The sequence below is a fragment of the Leptodactylus fuscus genome, chromosome 11, assembly GCF_031893055.1.
Source record: "Leptodactylus fuscus isolate aLepFus1 chromosome 11, aLepFus1.hap2, whole genome shotgun sequence".
Classification (NCBI taxonomy): Eukaryota; Metazoa; Chordata; class Amphibia; order Anura; family Leptodactylidae; genus Leptodactylus; species Leptodactylus fuscus.
Window position 1 is genome coordinate 77,294,220 of NC_134275.1, and position 24,009 is coordinate 77,318,228.

Sequence of the window (24,009 nt, forward strand, 5' to 3'; positions counted from 1 at the left end):
GCATAATACTGTGTGCAGGGGCCACTATGGGGCATAATACTGTGTGCAGGGGCCACTATGGGACATAATACTGTGTGCAGGGGCCACTATGGGGCATAATACTGTGTGCAGGGGCCACTATGGGGGATAATACTGTGTGCAGGGGCCACTATGGGACATAATACTGTGTGCTGGGGCCACTATGGGGGATAATACTGTGTGCAGGGGCCACTATGGGGCATAATACTGTGTGCAGGGGCCACTATGGGACATAATACTGTGTGCATGGGCCACTATGGGGCATAATACTGTGTGCAGGGGCCACTATGGGGCATAATACTGTGTGCAGGGGCCACTATGGGACATAATACTGTGTGCAGGGGCCACTATGGGGGATAATACTGTGTGCAGGGGCCACTATGAGGCATAATACTGTGTGCAGGGCCAACTATGGGACATAATACTGTGTGCAGGGGCCACTATGGGGGATAACACTGTGTGCAGGGGCCACTATGGGGCATAATACTGTGTGCATGGGCCACTATGGGGCATAATACTGTGTACAGGGGCCACTATGGGGCATAATACTGTGTGCATGGGCCACTATGGGGCATAACACTGTGTGCAGGGGCCACTATGGGGCATAATACTGTGTGCAGGGGCCACTATGGGGGATAATACTGTGTGCAGGGGCCACTATGGGACATAATACTGTGTGCAGGGGCCACTATGGGACATAATACTGTGTGCAGGGGACACTGTGGGACATAATACTGTGTGCAGGGGTCAGTATGGGGCATAATACTGTGTGCAGGGGCCACTATGGGGCATAATACTGTGTGCAGGGGCCACTATGGGGGATAATACTGTGTGCAGGGGCCACTATGGGGGATAATACTGTGTGCAGGGGCCACTATGAGGCATAATACTGTGTGCAGGGCCAACTATGGGACATAATACTGTGTGCAGGGGCCATTATGGGACATAATACTGTGTACAGGGGCCACTATGGGGGATAATACTGTGTGCAGGGGCCACTATGGGGCATAATACTGTGTGCATGGGCCACTATGGGGCATAATACTGTGTGCAGGGGCCACTATGGGGCATAATACTGTGTGCAGGGGCCACTATGGGGCATAATACTGTGTGCAGGGGCCACTATGGGGCATAATACTGTGTGCAGGGGCCACTATGGGGGATAATACTGTGTGCAGGGGCCACTATGGGACATAATACTGTGTGCAGGGGCCACTATGGGACATAATACTGTGTGCTGGGGCCACTATGGGGGATAATACTGTGTGCAGGGGTCACTATGGGACATAATACTGTGTGCAGGGGCCACTATGGGGCATAATACTGTGTGCATGGGCCACTATGGGGCATAATACTGTGTGCAGGGGCCACTATGGGGCATAATACTGTGTGCAGGGGCCACTATGGGACATAATACTGTGTGCAGGGGCCACTATGGGGGATAATACTGTGTGCAGGGGTCACTATGGGACATAATACTGTGTGCAGGGGCCACTATGGGGCATAATACTGTGTGCATGGGCCACTATGGGGCATAATACTGTGTGCAGGGGCCACTATGGGGCATAATACTGTGTGCAGGGGCCACTATGGGACATAATACTGTGTGCAGGGGCCACTATGGGGCATAATACTGTGTGCATGGGCCACTATGGGGCATAATACTGTGTACAGGGGCCACTATGGGGCATAATACTGTGTGCAGGGGCCACTATGGGGCATAATACTGTGTGCAGGGGCCACTATGGGACATAATACTGTGTGCAGGGGACACTGTGGGACATAATACTGTGTGCAGGGGTCAGTATGGGGCATAATACTGTGTGCAGGGGCCACTATGGGGGATAATACTGTGTGCAGGGGCCACTATGGGACATAATACTGTGTGCAGGGGCCACTATGGGACATAATACTGTGTGCAGGGGACACTGTGGGACATAATACTGTGTGCAGGGGTCAGTATGGGGCATAATACTGTGTGCAGGGGCCACTATGGGGGATAATACTGTGTGCAGGGGCCACTATGGGACATAATACTGTGTGCAGGGGCCACTATGGGACATAATACTGTGTGCAGGGGCCACTATGGGGGATAAAACTGTGTGCAGGGGCCACTATGGGACATAATACTGTGTGCAGGGGCCACTATGGGGGATAATAATGTGTGCAGGGGCCACTAATGGACATAATACTGTGTGCAGGGGCCACTATGGGGCATAATACTGTGTGCAGGGGCCACTATGGGACATAATATTGTGTGCAGGGGCCACTATGGGGCATAATACTGTGTGCAGGGGCCACTATGGGGCATAATACTGTATTCATTGATGTATTCTCTGGATTACAGCATAAACAAGATACAAAGTTACATTTCATATCCCAGACCTTATACACAGTACGAAAACCTTACCCGCACCTGTATATACCCACTTCTACAATCACCGCATCATCTGCGGTATCAGCTAGTACAGTATATACAGGAGTCTCCAGTCACCAGTGATACTGTGTATATTATTATTATATCTCCTGTATATACTACATGTAATATGTGCTGGTATAATACAGTATATACAGGAGTCTCCAGTCACCAGTGATACTGTGTATATTATTATTATATCTCCTCTTGTATATACTACATGTAATATGTGCTGGTATAATACAGTATATACAGGAGTCTCCGGTCACCAGTGATACTGTGTATATTATTATTATATCTCCTGTATATACTACATGTAATATGTGCTGGTATAATACAGTATATACAGGAGTCTCCAGTCACCAGTGATACTGTGTATATTATTATTATATCTCCTCCTGTATATACTACATGTAATATGTGTTGGTATAATACAGTATATACAGGAGTCTCCAGTCACCAGTGATACTGTGTATATTATTATTATATCTCCTGTATATACTACATGTAATATGTGCTGGTATAATACAGTATATACAGGAGTCTCCAGTCACCAGTGATACTGTGTATATTATTATTATATCTCCTCCTGTATATACTACATGTAATATGTGCTGGTATAATACAGTATATACAGGAGTCTCCGGTCACCAGTGATACTGTGTATATTATTATTATATCTCCTGTATATACTACATGTAATATGTGCTGGTATAATACAGTATATACAGGAGTCTCCAGTCACCAGTGATACTGTGTATATTATTATTATATCTCCTCTTGTATATACTACATGTAATATGTGCTGGTATAATACAGTATATACAGGAGTCTCCAGTCACCAGTGATACTGTATATATTATTATTATATCTCCTGTATATACTACATGTAATATGTGCTGGTATAATACAGTATATACAGGAGTCTCCGGTCACCAGTGATACTGGGTATATTATTATTATTATTATTATTATTATTATTATATCTCCTGTATATACTACATGTAATATGTGCTGGTATAATACAGTATATACAGGAGTCTCCAGTCACCAGTGATACTGGGTATATTATTATTATATCTCCTCCTGTATATACTACATGTAATATGTGCTGGTATAATACAGTATATACAGGAGTCTCCAGTCACCAGTGATACTGTGTATATTATTATTATACCTCCTGTATATACTACATGTAATATGTGCTGGTATAATACAGTATATACAGGAGTCTCCAGTCACCAGTGATACTGTGTATATTATTATTATATCTCCTCTTGTATATACTACATGTAATATGTGCTGGTATAATACAGTATATACAGGAGTCTCCAGTCACCAGTGATACTGTATATATTATTATTATATCTCCTGTATATACTACATGTAATATGTGCTGGTATAATACAGTATATACAGGAGTCTCCAGTCACCAGTGATACTGTGTATATTATTATTATATCTCCTCCTGTATATACTACATGTAATATGTGCTGTATAATACAGTATATACAGGAGTCTCCGGTCACCAGTGATACTGTGTATATTATTATTATATCTTCTGTATATACTACATGTAATATGTGCTGGTATAATACAGTATATACAGGATTTCACCTTTCCTTCCTATAGCTCCGGCTGTCTCAAACACTCCATAGTTGTGTATACAGAATCTCTCCACCGCGGCCTTCCTCTGTTCCATGATATCCTTATTTCTGTTCCAGGCATCTGCATCTATTTTCCCATTCTCCGTCTTTGCGATGTATTTTCCCTCTTTACTGTCATAATAAAGATCTTCCACGTGATTGTAGAATATTCTGTGCAGATATCGCACCTCTTGTGTCCCGTTCACAAAGTGACATTCAAAGGCTTCTGCTTCTACAAAATCCCTGGTATCTGTGAATGAGAAGACATGACACATAGGATTAGTATATATCTCTCTGAGTAATGGTCATTACCCGTACAATATGACAACTGTTCACACAGGGCTCACCAATGACCAGTCACATTGCTGTATAACAGGAAGTAGCCGAGAGTCGGCCATGACAGAAGGTTTAGGACCAGAACTGAAGGCAACACTGAAGAGCTCCCTCTACTGGCCATTGGAAGGTATAATTAATCTCTTGCAATATAAAGTAAAGAGGTTGTCTGGCCACAAATCGAATTTTCAAAATGATGGCCTATGGACAGGGTGTGAATCAGTATGTGATCTGTCAGGGTTGACACCTGGGCCCCTCACAGATCAGCTATTCTAGAAGCCTCCAGGTGCCAAAAGCTGCTAGTGAGGAGCTCCCTAGAGTGAATTAACGTTGGGGGGCACATGGTGGCACTGCCCCAGGGGTTAATTCTTAATTTTGATCTTTTAATTGTCTTTTGGTTATTAAGTATTAATTGGTTTGGTCTGATATTTATTCCCCCCATGTTTCTGATGTATTTCTGATTAGCATGGGGTTAAGCTCAGGTCAGCTGGGTCCAGCACCAGCAGGTTCCAGATGTTTCCATATGTTCTCTTCTGCCCGTTGCAGTTCTCTGAAGACAGCTGGAGGAAGTCAGTGCCCACCCGCGCTCCCTATTTCTTTACTTACCTTGGACTGTCGAGTTGTTAGTGGGGGTTTTAGTCGCCCAGCTATTGCTGGGAGGACTGGAATTTTGAAGTTTCTATCTATATGTGTTACTTTTTGATTACTTATTGGTTGATTATTAATTGATGATTTATTTATTTATTGGTAACCCCAAAATAAAAACATTGCAGCCTAATTAATTCCACTAAGCAGTTGTTTGTGTCTTTATTATTATTAATGTTTATGATATTGGTTACTCTTCCTGTGGGTCATGTGTCACCATGGATGGGCAGTACATGCAGCATGCTCCTATTCATGTAATAGATAGAGATGAGCCAATACCATTCGATTGAGTAGATATTCAATCGAATTTTAAGGTATTCAAGATATTCGATTTCAATCAAATACCACACAGTAAAAATTTGTGTCCCCTCCCACCTTCCCTGGCACTCCTTTTACACATATAACTGTGCAGGGGAGGTGGGACAGGAACTACAACAACGGACAGGACAGAGGAAAACGGAGGCATCGAAAAAAATAAGGAAAAAGTAATTGGCTGGCGAAATCAGTTGACCTCCACTTTATACGAATAGTGGCCACCATGTTCATGTCATTTGTGGTTTGAAGTTAGATAGGGAGAGACGTGCTGAGGGTGAGAGAGGATTTAGGTTTGGATAGGCAGGAAAAATTAAAACCAACAACTCTTTAAAGAGCTAAACTACTTCACCAGTGTATATACACGCCACTAGTATATACACCACTAATATACACACCACTAGTATATACACCACTAATATACACACCACTAGTATATACACCACTAATATACACACCACTAGTATATACACCACTAATATACACACCACTAGTATATACACCACTAATATACACACCACTAGTATATACACCACTAATATACACACCACTAGTATATACACCACTAATATACACACCACTAGTATATACACCACTAGTATATACACCACTAATATACACACCACTAGTATATACACCACTAATATACACACCACTAGTATATACACCACTAATATACACACCACTAGTATATACACCACTAGTATATACACCACTAATATACACACCACTAGTATATACACCACTAGTATATACACCACTAATATACACACCACTAGTATATACACCACTAATATACACACCACTAGTATATACACCACTAGTATATACACCACTAGTATATACACCACTAATATACACACCACTAGTATATACACCACTAGTATATACACCACTAATATACACACCACTAGTATATACACCACTAGTATATACACCACTAGTATATACACCACTAATATATACACCACTAGTATATACACCACTAGTATATACACCACTAATATATACACCACTAGTATACTGTATACACCACTAGTATATACACCACTAATATATACACCACTAGTATACTGTATACACCACTAGTATATACACCACTAATATACACACCACTAGTATATACACCACTAATATACACACCACTAGTATATACACCACTAGTATATACACCACTAATATATACACCACTAGTATACTGTATACACCACTAGTATATACACCACTAATATACACACCACTAGTATATACACCACTAATATACACACCACTAGTATATACACCACTAATATACACACCACTAGTATATACACCACTAGTATATACACCACTAGTATATACACCACTAATATATACACCACTAGTATATACACCACTAGTATATACACCACTAATATATACACCACTAGTATACTGTATACACCACTAGTATATACACCACTAATATATACACCACTAGTATACTGTATACACCACTAGTATATACACCACTAATATACACACCACTAGTATATACACCACTAATATACACACCACTAGTATATACACCACTAGTATATACACCACTAATATATACACCACTAGTATATACACCACTAGTATATACACCACTAATATATACACCACTAGTATACTGTATACACCACTAGTATATACACCACTAATATATACACCACTAGTATATACACCACTAGTATATACACCACTAGTATATACACCACTAATATATACACTACTAGTATATACACCACTAATATATACACCACTAGTATATACACCACTAATATATACACCACTGGTATACTGTATACACCACTAATATATACACCACTAGTATATACACCACTAGTATATACACCACTAGTATATACACCACTAATATATACACCACTAGTATACTGTATACACCACTAGTATATACACCACTAATATATACACCACTAGTATATACACCACTAGTATATACACCACTAATATATACACCACTAGTATATACACCACTAGTATATACACCACTAGTATATACACCACTAATATATACACCACTAGTATATACACCACTAGTATATACACCACTAGTATATACACCACTAATATATACACCACTAGTATATACACCACTAATATACACACCACTAGTATATACACCACTAGTATATACACCACTAATATATACACCACTAGTATATACACCACTAATATATACACCACTAGTATATACACCACTAGTATATACACCACTAATATATACACCACTAGTATATACACCACTAGTATATACACCACTAATATATACACCACTAGTATATACACCACTAGTATATACACCACTAATATATACACCACTAGTATACTGTATACACCACTAGTATATACACCACTAATATACACACCACTAGTATATACACCACTAGTATATACACCACTAGTATATACACCACTAATATATACACCACTAGTATATACACCACTAGTATATACACCACTAGTATATACACCACTAATATATACACCACTAGTATATACACCACTAGTATATACACCACTAATATATACACCACTAGTATATACACCACTAGTATATACACCACTAGTATATACACCACTAGCATATACACCACTAGTATATACACCACTAGCATATACACCACTAATATATACACCACTAATATATACACCACTAGTATATACACCACTAATATATACACCACTAGTATATACACCACTAGCATATACACCACTAATATATACACCACTAATATATACACCACTAGTATATACACCACTAATATATACACCACTAGTATATACACCACTTGTAGGGGCCATTCACATGGAGCAACGTAGGCGTTTTTTTGTGCTTATTTTGGCACAGAGCGCCGCATAACAGAGCGTAAACGCCGCGTATACGCCACGTTTGCGTCACGCTATTTGCGGACGCGTTTTACGGCGCAAACGCAGCATATACGCGGCGTTTATGCTCCGTTACGCAGCGCTCTGTGCCAAAATAAGCACAAAAAACGGCTACGTTACTCTGTGTGAATGGCCCTGTATATACACCACAAGTATATACACTTAGCTCATAAACTTTCACAAAAGCCCTTTTTATGGCTCAAATTCTCCACCAGTGGTATACTCTGTATACCTGTCCCATAGGGCTAATAAGAAAGCTGTATAGGGGCTCTGAAAAGAGCAACCTTACCACCTCAGGCATGCGCGGTCATTTGGAAGGCAAGCCCTGGGCTCAGTGGGAGAGAGCAAATGCAGGACAAGCCGCCACTGCCTCTTCCACTGTGTCCAGTGCTGTTGCTGCAGTCCAGACCACCAGCCAGGAAACCTCCACATCTGCCTCTGTCACTTTGGGGACTTCACCCTCATCCTCCCCTTTTCCTGCCTCTGCTCCTTCTCCTGCACCATCATGCGCCTCTTTCTAGCAACCCACCATCTCCCAGGCGTTTGAGCGCAGGCAAAAGTATAGCACAACCCACCCACATGCACAAGCCTTAAACGGGCACATTTCCAAACTGCTGGCCCTGGAGATGTTGCCGGTCAGGTTTGTGGAGACTCAGGCCTTCTGTGACCTGATGGCAGCTGTGGCACCTTGTTATGCCGTCCCTAGCCGTCACTATTTTTCCCAGTGTGCCGTCCCCGCCTTGCACCAGCTCGTGTCGCGTAACATCAGGCGTGCCCTTAGTTCCGCACTTTGCACTAAAGTCCACTTGACCATCGACACGTGCGTGCATGGGGACAGGAACGCTACATATCACCCACGGCACACTGGGTGAATGTAGTGGAGGCTGGGACCGGGTCGCAAAGTGGGGCAGCCTACCTCCTCTCCCCGCCCAACATTCCTGGCAGGGGCTCTGAACCACCACCCTCCTCCTCCTCCACCACCTCCTCGGCCATAACATCAACTTCAGCTGCGAGCTGGAAACGCTGCATCACTGGCGTGGGGAGACGTCAGGAGGCTGTGCTGAAGCTCATCAGCTTGGGGGACAGACAGCACACTGCCTCCAAGGTGAGGGATGCCCTCCTTGATGAGACGGCAATGTGGTTTGCGCTGCTGCATCTGGGCCCAGGCATGGTCGTGTCTGATAACGGCTGGAACCTGGTAGCGGCTCTGGAGCTTGCCAGCCTCCAACACGTTCCATGCCTGGCCCACGTTTTCAATTTAGTAGTGCAATGGTGTTTAAAAGCATACCCCAATTTACCCGAGCTACTGGTGAAAGTGCGTTGCTTGTGCACCCACTTTCGTAAGTCGACAGTAGCCGCTGCTAGCCTCCGAAGCCTCCAGTAACGCCTGCATCTGCCCAAACACCGGCTGTTGTGTGACGTCCCCACATGCTGGAACTCGACGTACCACATGTTGAGCAGGGTGTGTGAGCAGCAGAGACCCTTGATGGAGTACCATCTACAAAACCCAAGGGTTCTTCAGAGTCAGCTTCCGCAGTTTCTGCACCATGAGTGGCCATGGATGGCAGAATTATGCGAGATCTTGCATGTCTTTGAGGAGTCCACCAAGAGGGTCACCTGTGACGACGCAATTGTGAGTGTCACAATACCCCTCCTGTGTGTGATGCGAGAATCCCTCATCGCCATCAGGGATAACGCATTGGACGCTGAGGAGTCGGGGATAGGAGCAGACACATCCCAGCAGGATAGTCATGGCACACTCCTGTCTGCTTCACAGCCTGTAATGATGAAGAAAGAGGAGGAGGAGGACGAAGTGGCAGATGATTGTCACACACGAGGCTAGCGGGGAAGTGCAGCGCGTCCCATTACTTCAGCGTGGATGGGGTGAAGGGGAGGAGGAAATGGACAGTGACCCTTCCGGTGGGGGCAGCGAAGTCATGCCAACTAACACACTGGCACACATGGCTGACTTCACGTTGGGCTGCTTTTCCAGTGACAAACGCATTGTCAAAATCCTGGAGAGCAACCAATACTGGATTTTTGCAATCCTCGACCTCCGATATAAAAATAACATATCGTCTTTCATTCTGGTAGAGGGGAGGGCCACTCCAAGGGTCAAAAACTAAATCTACTGTTTAAAGGCTCAACTCACCCCAAGGGCAAAAAACTCTGCAGGTAGAGGCTGAAGTCACCTGAAGGGCCTCAATCTCTGCTGGTAGCTCAGCTTAAGGGCCTGGAACTTAATTTGGAAGGGCTCACGTTAAAGGGGTATTCCCACCTCACATACTCAGCAGTCTTCACTCTTGTAAAATCTTCTTTCTTCCTGGTTTCTTGCATCATTTGGTGGGCAGGGTTTCACAGGCAACCTGCCGTTTAGCTCCGCCCCCAAATTTGTGTGTAGCTCCGCCCACCCACATTGGACTATGAAGTACAGGCAGCAGCAACTCCATTCTGTGTTACATACAGAGACTGCCTGTCTCTGCCATAATGAACACAATTGTATTAGCTAGCCTGATAACTGGGAGAACAGAAGAAATGAAAGCAGCTCCTCTATCTGAGTGCAGGACCTAGGTCACATGGTGCAGACACAGGAATAGCTAGATACACAGGCTCGCTCCCTGCACTTAGCCCCTCCCCCCTCCCCCCTGAGAGCAGCAGATACATCACTTGACTCAGGAGCAGCTAGGTCAGGGCTGTGGCCACAATGAAATGAATAAAGTAAGATAGTGGACAAACAAAGCAGTTTTGCTGAAGCAATGTATTTAGGAAAAGTCTTACATCCACATTAACAAGCAGTATAGAGAGGATCCTTGTGATGGGACAACCCCTTTAAGGGCCAGAAAAGTAATTTTGGAAGGTCTTACCACATCACACACATCCACAATGATAGGTCAGGGGGGTACTGTTGAATTTCCCATTGCCTATTCCATTTGTGATTGTCATGGGCAGCGTGATTTAAAGGGGTGCTTGGTAATGTTTCTTTAGCTTTAAATTTGTGTTTCTGCCCATACTATTGTGGAGGAAAGAAGGTTTCCAGGTATTTTTCCACTGTCATAGAGGTTCTATTGAGTTTGGAAAGTGTGTAGTTGTTAGGCTGTGATAGTGGGGTAATAGAGGGACTTGGGCTTGTTAGATGCCCCCAGACATGTTTCCCCTGCTGTCTCAGTTGCATTCCAGAGGTGTTGACATTAGAGATGAGCGAACGGCGTTCGATCATATTGATATTCGATCGAATATCAGACCGTTTGAGGTATTCAATTACAATCGAATACCACAAGGCAAACGCACTAAAAATTCGTATCCCCTCCCACCTTCCCTGGTGCTTTTTTTGCACCAATAACTGCGCAGGGGAGGTGGGACAGCAACTACAACAACGGAGGCATCGAGAAAAAAATCAGAAAAAGTAATTGTCTGGTTAAATCAGGTGACCTCCACTTTATACGAATGGTCGATTTCAGATTCAGGTCATATGAGACTGTGAACTATGTGACTGTGAGACAAGGATAGATGTACAGGCAGGGTTAGCCAGGGATTACCTTTATTTAGGTGGGAATGTTACTCACTCAGCTCTTTGGGGCTCTATCTGGTCGGGATCCCTGTCAGCTTGCGATATGCAGGAGCTGACTTTTTCCCATAGGAATGCATTGACCAGCATTGATTGGCCGAATGCCATACAGAGTACAGCATTCGGCCAATCAACGCTGGTTCTGCCGGAGGAGGTGGAGTCTAAGATCGGTCCACAGCAGTCTCCATTCTGGTCCGATCTCAGATGTAGCAGTGTTGAGCGCACAGGTGTAGCAGAGCTGGCCGTGCACTGAGATGCATCTCTGGTGTAGCAGAGCTCAGCGCACACTCAGCTCTGCTACGTCTCGGGTGTAGCAGAGCTCAGCACACACTCAGCTCTGCTACATCTCTGGTGTAGCAGAGCTCAGCACACACTCAGCTCTGCTACATCTCTGGTGTAGCAGAGCTCAGCGCACGGCCAGGCCTGCTACATCTCAGGTGTAGCAGAGCTGTGTGCTCAACACTGCTTCATCTGAGATCAGACCAGAATGGAGACTGCTGTGGACCGATCTTAGACTCCGCCTCCTCCGGCAGAACCAGTGTTGATTGACCGAATGCTGAGATACACCTGAGATGTAGCAGAGCTGTGCACTCAAAACTGCTACATCTGAGATCGGACTGTGGACCGATCTTAGACTCCGCCTCCTACGGCACTCATCTCTGCTACATCTCTGGTGTAGCAGAGCTCAGCGCACATTCAGCTCTGCTACATCTCGGGTGTAGTAGAGCTCAGCGCACGGCCAGGCCTGCTACATCTCAGGTGTAGCAGAGCTGTGTGCTCAACACTGCTGCATCTGAGATCAGACCAGAATGGAGACTGCTGTGGACCGATCTTAGACTCCGCCTCCTCCGGCAGAACCAGTGTTGATTGACCGAATGCTGTAGTCTGTATGGCATTCGGCCAATCAATGTTGGTCAATGCATTCCTATAGGAAAAAGTCAGCTCCCGCATATCGCAAGCTGACAGGGATCCCGACGAGATAGTGGCGTAATACAGGTACTTGGCCTTGTTAGATACCCACAGACTTGCTTCCCCTGCTGTCCCAGTTGCATTGCAGAGGTGTTGGCATCATTTGCTGGGGTGTCATAGTGGACTTGGTGACTCTCCTGAGTGGAATGGTGGGATCCCCTGAAACTAAGCATTTTCTCCCATAGACTATAATGGGGTTCAATATTCGTTCGAATAGTCCAATATTGAGGGGCTATTCGAAATGAATAACGAACATCGAATATTTTACTGTTTGCTCATCTCTAGTTGGCATCATTTCCTGAGGTCTCATTGTGGACTTGGTGAATCTCCTTAGTCGAATTGTGGTTTCCCCTGAAACGAGCATTTTTTTTCCCATAGACTATAATGGGATTCGATATTCAGTCGAATAGTCGAATATTGAGAGTCTACTCTAAACGAATATCGAATATGTCAGTACTCGCTCATCTCTAGTAATAGTAGTTCACTGGAACCACTGCTTTAGCTTGTATAGGAGTAGTGCTGCACACTCCCCCCCCCCCCCATATTCATTAGTAGCGTCCAGCTCCTGGTCTGTGACTGCTCAAAACATTGACCCGTGAGCCATGAAAGCTATATATTGTCCCTGCTCCACATGCTGGCGGGAGCATGCACCTTTTCTCACATGGACAAATCCAAGAAGAGGCCCACATATTAAGCAGGGACAGCTTTTCTAGAGAAATATTGGCGGCTAGGCATCCTCTATTGAAACTGAGTGCATCCCATCAGTTGCCAAACACATTTAAACCACTATGGGGGTGTTCTCACTTGCGCCTGATGTCCAACCTGTGCCACTCTGCAGGGTTTCCATCCTCAGCCCTGAGAAACTGGACAGAAGACAGCTTCCCGGCAGTCAGCTTTAAAACCCATTCATTTTGACATGCAGTCGGACATGCAGGACTTTGTGTCCAGCCGAAAAAAAAACGGTTTCCCTGCGGAAATGCCGCCAGCTGGACACTGGTAGTCACCTTTAAATACCCATTCAAGCATAACTACCAAAGTACACCCCCTGCTTCAATGAACTCCACCACCAACAAAAGTCATGTCTTACACCTCGCTTCTTCTACATCTAAAAAAACACTATCTGTTCTCATCCAAAATGGTTGATAGTGCAGATAGGCAACAGGGTAAATAACACATTACATACATTACAACAGCAGAGGAAGAAATTGTGGAACACACAGAACCCTGTCTCAACATTTCTGTTTCACTGCTGCAACTGAGATGGATGAGAAAAGTAATAAAAAAAACTTCAACTTTATACTAAGGAAGTACAACAACCTGCAACTATTGGTAGATCAGAGTGGTGCTACTGCTGCCGCCCACTTTGTTATTGTTAGTACTTGCACTGGTGGGTGGCGTAACAGCAACACAAGTACTCCTTTAGTCTGGGCTGTTTTCTCTGGTCATTTTACTTCACTGATTACTGTGCGCGCCGCGGCAAATTTAGCCCCACCCACTTTTGTGTTGACTCCGCCCACTCGTTAATTTTTCATGTGCCCGCACACAGTATAATCCTCCTACAGTCACCCATAAATTATATGTCCCCCCTCTATCTCTCCCCCAGTTTCATATACACCCTTCATCTGCCCCCAGTTTCATGTCCCTCTTCCATCTCTGCCCCCAGATTCATGTCCCTCCATCTCTGCCCCCAGATTCATGTCCCCTCCATCTCTGCCCCCAGATTCATGTCCCCTCCATCTCTGCCCCCAGATTCATGTCCCCTCCATCTCTGCCCCCAGATTCATGTCCCCTCCATCTCTGCCCCCAGATTCATGTCCCCTCCATCTCTGCCCCCAGATTCATGTCCCTCCATCTCTGCCCCCAGATTCATGTCCCACATCTCTGCCCCCAGATTCATGTCCCTCCATCTCTGCCCCCAGATTCATGTCCTCTCCATCTCTGCCCCCAGATTCATGTCCCCCCATCTATGCCCTCAGATTCATGTCCCCCCATCTCTGCCCCCAGATTCATGTCCCACATCTCTGCCCCCAGATTCATGTCCCTCCATCTCTGCCCCCAGATTCATGTCCTCTCCATCTCTGCCCCCAGATTCATGTCCCCCCATCTATGCCCTCAGATTCATGTCCCCCCATCTCTGCCCCCAGATTCATGTCCCACATCTCTGCCCCCAGATTCCTGTCCCTCCATCTCTGCCCCCAGATTCATGTCCCCCATCTCTGCCCCCAGATTCATGTCCCTCCATCTCTGCCCCCAGATTCATGTCCCCACATCTCTGCCCCCAGATTCATGTCCCACATCTCTGCCCCCAGATTCCTGTCCCTCCATCTCTGCCCCCAGATTCATGTCCCCACATCTCTGCCCCCACATTCATGTCCCACATCTCTGCCCCCAGATTCCTGTCCCTCCATCTCTGCCCCCAGATTCATGTCCCCCCATCTCTGCCCCCAGATTCATGTCCTCTCCATCTCTGCCCCCAGATTCATGTCCCCACATCTCTGCCCCCAGATTCATGTCCCACATCTCTGCCCCCAGATTCATGTCCAACATCTCTGCCCCCAGATTCATGTCCCTCCATCTCTGCCCCCAGATTCATGTCCCTCCATCTCTGCCCCCAAATTCATGTCCTCTCCATCTCTGCCCCCAGATTCATGTCCCCCATCTCTGCCCCCAGATTCATGTCCCCCATCTCTGCCCTCAGATTCATGTCCCCCATCTCTGCCCCAATGTCATGCCGTCCTCTCCTTCATCTGCCCCCAGATTCACGTTCCACCTCCACATTAAACTTACCTTCTCCTCCGCTCCCTCGCCGCTCTCTGCCCGCCTCTCTCGCTGACACATGCGGCTGAAGGAAGGAGCTGACACAGGTCAGCTCCTCGCTTCGCCGCTGCCCGCCTCTCTCCCTGACACACGCGGCTGAAGCTGCTCGCGTGCTCGCTTCGCCGCTGCGTCTCTCTCTCTCGCTGAAACACATGCGGCTGAAGCGAGGAGCTGACCTGTGTCAGCTCCTCGCTTCAACGTTGCCACCGGCTCCTGGCTTGTAGACGCGATGTACAAGACAGGAGCCGGCAGCAGCGTTGAAGCGAGGAGCTGACACAGGTCAGCTCCTCGCTTCAGCCGCATGTGTCAGCGAGAGAGAGAGACGCAGCGGCGAAGCGAGCACGCGAGCAGCTTCAGCCGCATGTGTCAGGGAGAGAGGCGGGCAGCGGCGAAGCGAGGAGCTGACCTGTGTCAGCTCCTTCCTTCAGCCGCATGTGTGTTCGGAAGTGGAAATCGGGACATACCTCCCTCCAACCGGGACCGCGGGACATGTCACCCAAATCGGGACTGTCCCGCGGAAATCGGGACGGTTGGGAGGTATGCCAATGTGCCAAGTAAACCAGGAAGTGAAGAGAACACAGAGCCCTGCAGGCTGCAGAACAAGAGTTATGGGAATACCCCTTTAACTGCAAGTTAAAACAGTTATTCAGATGATAAAATCCCAGCAGAAAAGGCTGCAAAAATTACAGAGAAGGCAGCAGAGATATGTTAGCTGTAGTGAGCAGTGTCTATACACCAGCACACACATGTCAGGGACCTCTAGCAGCCAAGCCAGCACAGCTACTGAGATCACTAGTGAGAGTTTGTACATACAGTCGGACCAAACACCCCAGACTCCTATGCAAAGTGCCCCATCGGAAATAATCTACCCAGTTTGGTCAAGTTCTGCAACATACACACCTGCTATACACCCTTTACGCCACAAGCTGCTGTAAATGCACCAACAGACTTTTGACTTTTTTTTTAAACTTTTTATAACTGAGCAACTGCTGTAGGATGAAGTGCTCCAAATAAACATATACACAGAACAGCATCTGGCGAACAAACCTTCCTCCTGCTATACCAGACTCAGACACTGGAAACCCACAACTGTGCCAGAAATGAAACCGTTTCTAAACCTGACCTTTAGTATGGGACTCACAAATCTGAGCTGATGTCCTACCGGTCTACCAACCCCATTTACCACATGCCAGTATCTTCTGCTGTGATGGTCCGTTTGCTATGACACATTATTGAGATTCTTACATTTCAATGATAATGCCCTTTGTTCCACACAAGTTGGTAGGTGTAGAGTCATGCTGTATACTAAGGGCTAGTTGCAAATTAATTTAGAAAACTCACCAAAGTGAAGTTCCCTCAAATTTATGTTTTGACGAAAAGAAAGCACTTAACTCCCTTAAGAACAGTCCAGACATCAGAATAAGAAATGCAGACAAAGGGGGAGGAGATGTTGTGCAGAACAGGGAGTGTTATTGTAAGGAAGCCCATAAAATTCTAGCAGATACCAATTATTACTTCAAACTTGAATCTGATCCTACATGTCTTTATTTGAATGAATATTTACAATACAGCTTATTCTGATGGTATTCTTTCTAAAAAAAAAAAAAGAAAATGAGTACTTATCTACAATGAGTTTGTTTTACCATCTGCCCAAGGTCCACAAAGACCCCGTGAACCCACCAGGTTATCTGGGATTAATTCCATCACCAGAAATCTTTCCCACTATAGAGATACCCACCTCCAAAAGTATGTGGTAACTTTAAAATCTTACATCAAGGACTCCACAGAGCTTATTAACACACTACTCCCCATCAAATGGCATCCTAATTATCATTGGGCCACCCTTGATGTGGCCTCCTTATACAGTAACATCACACATGATGGGGGTTTAAAAGGTGTGTGTCAAAATTTGTCTTCAATAAATGATTTTTTATTCAAGCTTCACGGTTTAAGTGCAGGTTCTTATCCCAGGTTTATCTTTGCAAAAGGAAATCCTATTGGTCTGAATATTAGTTTTTTACTTCCCAGTTTGTGTTGAAATAAGAACTGCTGCTCTCTATACCTGATATCATCTGGCACAGCCACTTATCCACCACTAAGATCAGCTCGGTGTATAGACTTTTTATTGTCTCACACACAGCAGACAGTGCTTTCTGGAGGCTAATTAGCATATGAATAAAAATGGGCTGATTCGAAAACTACTAAGGCAATTTACATATAAAAGGTATGTAAGGAATAAAAGGCTGTGCAAGTATGTGCTTAGTTACAAATGACTTTTACCATTGATAAAGCCCCTTTAAGCATCTGTACATGGAGGGCACAGTGATTTGTGGAATGATAGGATCCAATTGGAAGGGCTTTCCAGTGAGACTTGTAAATACGTGCCTGAAATGGGGAGAGTCTTCATGCCTAGCTCACAACTGCTGGCAATAAAATACAGGGACATAAGAAATATCTTCCTGTTCAGCTCCATCTATGCTGATACAACAGTCCGAGTAGCAGTTACACATAGAAACAGAAAAAGCAGTGTGTTTGGTAGACTACAATAAATTCATAGGCGCAGTTGACTTAAATGATGAGGTGTTTAGGCCAGATCTGATCTTGGCCAAATCAAGATGCCCGTATAAAAAAAAAGGTCCCTCTAGCCGCTACAACTGGCAATGTACAAAGACTTTGTGATTTACAAGCAACATGGAAACCAGGCTCCCTTCCTAATGTTCTACTTTATCCATCAAGAATACCACACATCTGGAAAATGTTAAATTTGTTTTAGTTTGTTTTAGTTTGTTCTATAACTTGTTTAGTAATGTTTACATATTTCACATCAATAAAACTTTTAGCACAAGTTAGGTTTATTGGATTTTTAAAAAAAACATATTGTCTAATAAGAAGAATTCTAAATGTAAATAGAAGAGGTGCGGGGGCTAATTTGTCTCCCATAGTTCTTTTGTCAGTTCACAAAACCTGTAATGATAGTACGGTGTCAGCATAGCAGCTATGGAGAATTTTGCCTCCAGAAGCCAGTTTACACACCATTCATTGCAGGCTCTGCTGTAGGCCCAGCAAGTAAGGGATGCACCTACATTGGCATCTATGAAAACAGCATAAGTTGCTTCATATATTATCAGGTGTGTTTCTCAAGTAGCAGTCACCACATTTTATAGTCACTAGAGATGAGCGAACAGTAAAATATTTGATGTTCGTTATTCGTTACAAATAGCCGCTCAATATTGGACTATTGGAAGGAATATGGAACCCCATTATAGTCTATGGGAGAAAATTCTTCGTTTCAGGGGATCCCACCATTCGTCTCAGGAGAGTCACCAAGTCCACTATGACACCCCAGGAAATGATGCCAACACCTCTGCAATGCAACTGGGACAGCAGGGGGCGCATGTCTGGGGGCATCTAACACACCAAAGACCCTCTATTACCCCACTGTCACAGCCTAACAACTACACACTTTCCACATTCCAAAAACCCTCTATCAAACTGGGAAAATACCTGGAAACCTTCTTTACTCCCCAAATGGATGGACACAAACCCCAATGTAAGCTCAACAAACATTAACAAGCCCCCCTTTAAACCATGACAACCACAGATGGAATAGGCAATGGGAAATCCTTCAGTCCCCCCCTGACCTGTCATTGTGGATGTGTGTGATGTGGTGAGACCTTCCAAAATTCACTTTTATGGCCCTTAACATGAGCCCTTCCAAATTAAGTTACAGGCCCTTAAGCTGAGCTCCAGCAGAGACTGAGGCCCTTCAGGTGACTTCAGCCTCTACCTGCAGAGTTTTAGGCCCTTTAACTTAGTTCAGCCTTGTACCAGCAGAGATTTGTTGGTCCTTTGGGTGAGTTGAGCCTTTAGAAAGCAGTGTTGTTGGCCCTTAGTTTGAGTGGAGCCTTTAAACTACAGTGCTTTTGGCCCTTGGCATGAGTAGAGTCTTTAGAAAGCAGTGTTTTTGGCCCTTGGAGTGAGTGAGCCTTGCACCAGCAGGGTTTTTGGCCTTTGGAGTGAGTGAGCCTTGCACCAGCAGTGTTTTTGCCCCTTGGAGTGAGTAGAGCCTTGTACCAGCAGTGTTTTTGCCCCTTGGAGTGAGTAGAGCCTTTCACCAGCAGGGTTTTTGGCCCTTGGAGTGAGCAGAGCCTTGCAACAGCAGTGTTTTTGGCCCTTGGCGTGAATAGAGCCTTTAAAAAGCAGTGTTTATGCCCTTTTGGTGACTAGAGCCATGCAGCAGCAGTGTTTCATTTTTTGGCCCTTGGGGTGACCTCTAAAAAATTAATTTTCAGGCCCTTGGGCTGGATCCCTAAAAAATTGAGTTGCAACCCCCTGGGGGGAGATAATGGAAATATTTTTTTTATTTTTTTATATTAAAAAAAAAAAAAAAAAATTCACATGCAGAATTAGGGGCTGGGGTTGTAGGAGGAGGAGGAGGAGGATGGGGAAGAGTAAATTGTTTGCTGACTGAATCTCTCCAGTAGCTGGACTGTGGGATGGATATACAGTTTGGTATGCATGTCCTCGCCCACGTCCCCTGCTGCTACGCTGCTGTATGATTTGCTAGCTAGCGATTATTGAGCTCTGAGCTGTTATTATTGACAATTCCTGCCTAACCACAGCCCTGTATCGCACTGACAGTCTGACACCACACTCTCCCTATCACTCCAAAACAAGAATGAGACAAAGATGGCTGACACTATTCTTATGAATGGGAGGTCACATGTTTTCGGCAGCCAATGGGTTTTTTCAATTTTTTTCACTGCCTCCGTTGTCGTAGTTCCTGTCCCACCTCCCCTGCACAGTTATTGGTGCCTAAAAAGCGCCAGGGAAGGTGGGAGGGGACACAAATTTTTACTGCGTATGCGGCCTTGTATTCGATTGTGAACGAATACCTCGAATGGCGTTCGCTCATCTCTAATAGTCACCTGAATTCACATATTTGGGGAAAAATGTCATTTTCAATTTTTTTTCCACCAAATTCATTGAAAAGTCTGGAAAAAAAGGACCAATATCTTTTATATGTCCTTTATTTAACACCTGGGGGGGGGGGGGGTTCTAATCTAATATTAAATGGAGTAATTTTGAGGGTGTTTACACTGTTTTGGCCCTTCACACAGGGCTGCACCTCTAACGAGAGCCAGTGGTGCCGGTACTGTAACTCTTCACTGTCAGAAGGGCGTTCCGGACAGGCAGTCAGGAACGTCCTTCTTCACAGCAGCGCCTATAGCGCTGTGCAGTGAGAATGGGGAGGAACGTCCCCTTCCCTCCTGATAGTGCTCGTCCATAGACTGGAGGGGGGGGGGGGGCGTTCCTCCCCATTCTCACTGTACAGCGCTATAGGCGCTGCTGTGAAGAAGGACGTTCCTGACTGATTGTCTGGAACGCCCTTCTTACGGTGACGAGCTACCGGGGCACAGATCGGGAAAGCTGACAGTGCGCTGAATTCATATAAGGGCCCCTACACACAGCGTAAGCGCGCCGCTCATTTAGACCCAAAAAAATGAGCGCTTCAAAACACATGCCATTCACTTCAATGGGAGCGCACGTAAAGACAGCTTTACACGCGCTCCCATTGAAGTGGGAGGCAAAAAAAGTTGAAAAAACAGCCACTTGGCTATTTTAAATTTTTTCCCTGCTACAATGTTCACCATATGGAATAAATATTTTTAGATTTTAATCGTTCGGACATTTTTGCATAAGGGGACACAAAGGGTAAGTTCACACGGGGTTTTTTGATCCAGAACCTGAGGCACAGGACGCCTCAAGATCCAGACCAAAAACCGGGTAGCCAGGACTGAATATCCAGTCACGCACACCGCTCCGGATTAGGCCCAATGAATGGGCATAGTTGGGAGGAGGGAGTGTCTTCAGGTCGAATTGCGAGGCGAAACTGCCTGAAAGAATGAGCATCTCGCTTCTTTTGATTTCAATGGAAGTTGTCTTTTTGGTCAAGATTTTGAGGCGGATACGGCCTCAAAATCTTGACCAAAAAACTCTGTGTGAACTTACCCTAAAGGTAAGTTCAGATGGGGTTTTTTTGGACCGGAACCTGAGATTGAGGCCGCCTCAGGTTTCGGTCCAAAAATCCAGGTAGCCGTGACTGAAAGCCGGTGCACTGCATCAGCATCCAGCTGCACGCTCCATTCCGGGTTAGGCCCAGTCCTAGGTCCTAGTCCGGAGGAGGGAGTGTCTTCAGGCTGAATCGCGAGGCAACTCGGCCTGAAGAATGAATATCTTTCTTCTTTTTTTCCGGAAGAAACGGCTCCCGGAATAAGCTCCTGAGTGGCTCCCATTGATTTCAATGGGAGCTGTCTTTTTAGTCAGGGTTTTGAGGCGATTATGGCCTCAAAATCCTGACCAAAAAGACGGCTCCCATTGAAATCAATAAAACATTATGGTTGGAAACATTATGGTTGGAAACATTATGGTTGGAAAAACTCATCTTAACCACTTCTGGACCGCCCATACACGATTTACATCCGGATAGTGGTTGCCTTGTTCTGACAGGACGTGCCAGTACATCCTGCCAGAACACAGCAGCTACACGGAGATCGAGCAATTGCTGATACTGGGAGCCCCTGTGTATACAGCACTCAATGACCACTGTATACACTGCTATGGGCTCCACCACACCGTCACGTGATCTGCTGGGCTCAGTGTCATGCAAGAGCTGCTGGATCCTACAGGACCCAGATCAGCTCTGTAAACCGTGAATACAGCGTGCAGGAGGCTAAATGTACCAGCCCCAGTTTCAGAGGAAATCAGTCTCTAATACAAAAAAAAGTGTCTCTTATGACCTTATGGGGACACCATCTGAAAACAAAAAATTTTTTTTAAAAAAAATTAATAAAAAAGTCCAAAAAAAATGTAAATAAAATAATTAAAAAATAAGTAAAATAATACGCCAATAAAACACCGTTATTAAAGGTTATACCCCCACCCCGACAACACCGTACAAAATAAAAATTACAGTAATGGAGAGGGAGAACTATTTTATAAAGTTTTTCAGTTGCACTTTGTGTTATTAAATTAAAAAAAAAAAAAAAAAAGAAAAGTGAAAACCAGACACAATTTCCCTCCTATTATCTTTATATTTTCCCGGATATAAAAAAAAATTAAAACACATTCGAAAATAAAAACAACATAAAAATAAAGGCCCATGTGTCCCCGAAAAAAGATGCAAAAATTAGTAGAATGAGACATACGAGAAAAATGTTACAGCCCTCAAAACCGCACATACAAAATAAACCTAAAATGTGTCTGGTCCTGGAGCACAAATTGGCCCAGTACTGAGGTGGTTAAGTTTCTGTCTAGAAAACACTGGTCAGCTTAAATCCATTTAGAAACTTAAGGCTCGATTCACACGGAGTAACACCAGGCGTTTTTTGTGTGTATTTTTACAGCCATAAAAAGCAGTCTCCATTGAGTTCTATAGTAAAATACGCCTGTATTTTTACGTCCGTAATTTTACGGATGTAAAATTACGGATGTAAAATTACGGACGTAAAAAAACGCCAGCATTTTACTATAGAACTCAATGGAGACTGCTTTTACGGCTGTAAAAATACACACAAAATACACACAAAAAACGCCTGGCGTTACTCCGTGTGAATGGAGCCTAAGGTAGGTTCACTGCGCACATGTCTCTGTTGTCTGGGCCCTCCTAATATTGTGGTTATCTGTGGATGTCGGTTTCAGTCCTCTGTGCTGAACTTCTCTCTCCTCCAATTTTCCTTTGGTGGAGTTGTGAACCTAGCCTGACGCTGTTTTTGAAACTTTTCTGGAACATTTTGTAATTATTCATTTAGAAAGTGAAAGTTCTTTAGATAAGGTGAGCTGACATTAGTGTGGAAAGTAATTTCTGCATGCAATACAATTAGTAAATGACTACTGTAAACTAGATTGTATCCTAGAATGCAAAGAGAAGGAAAACATACAAAAAAATGACATCGGCTTTATGTATATGGTGCACACGACCTTTGTGTCTGGTAAGGACAGAGGCACAATGCTTCTCCTGGCCAGGCACTGTACAGATAGTTCCAACTCTGTTCACTTTATGTTGGAGCACTTAGGATTACGAGAATCCCATCTGTCAGACCCCCAGCAGATATTGATGCTGTATCCTAATAATGTGTCAGGACAGTATCTATATTTCTGTATTCTGTGACTATCTTCCATCTCCAGTAATAATCCACTTACCTGAGGAGCCGTCACACAGGGTGAGGTCAGAGGTCAGAAGTGAGAAGCAGAAGAGCAGGGACACAAATGTCTCAGGAACACCGAGAGCCCCCATTATCCTGGAGAAGAGTCTGTCCCAACACTCGCCCTGAATAGTATAATACAATCTATTACTGAGCCCTGTTACTTCTCTA

General features: G+C 44.8%; 1 protein-coding gene across 1 annotated transcript in view; it reads right to left on the reverse strand.

Moving 5' to 3' along the window:
* The window catches only part of LOC142184801 (H-2 class II histocompatibility antigen, E-S beta chain-like), a 43,987-nt gene extending 19,978 nt beyond the window's left edge, over positions 1-24,009 (reverse strand). The window contains exons 1-2 of the mRNA XM_075259888.1: positions 23,837-24,009; positions 4,052-4,330 (exon numbers count right to left, since the gene is read on the reverse strand). Coding sequence (XP_075115989.1) covers positions 4,052-4,330; positions 23,837-23,930 — 373 coding nt within the window. The 5' untranslated portion in view covers positions 23,931-24,009. The remainder of the gene's footprint in view (positions 1-4,051; positions 4,331-23,836) is intronic.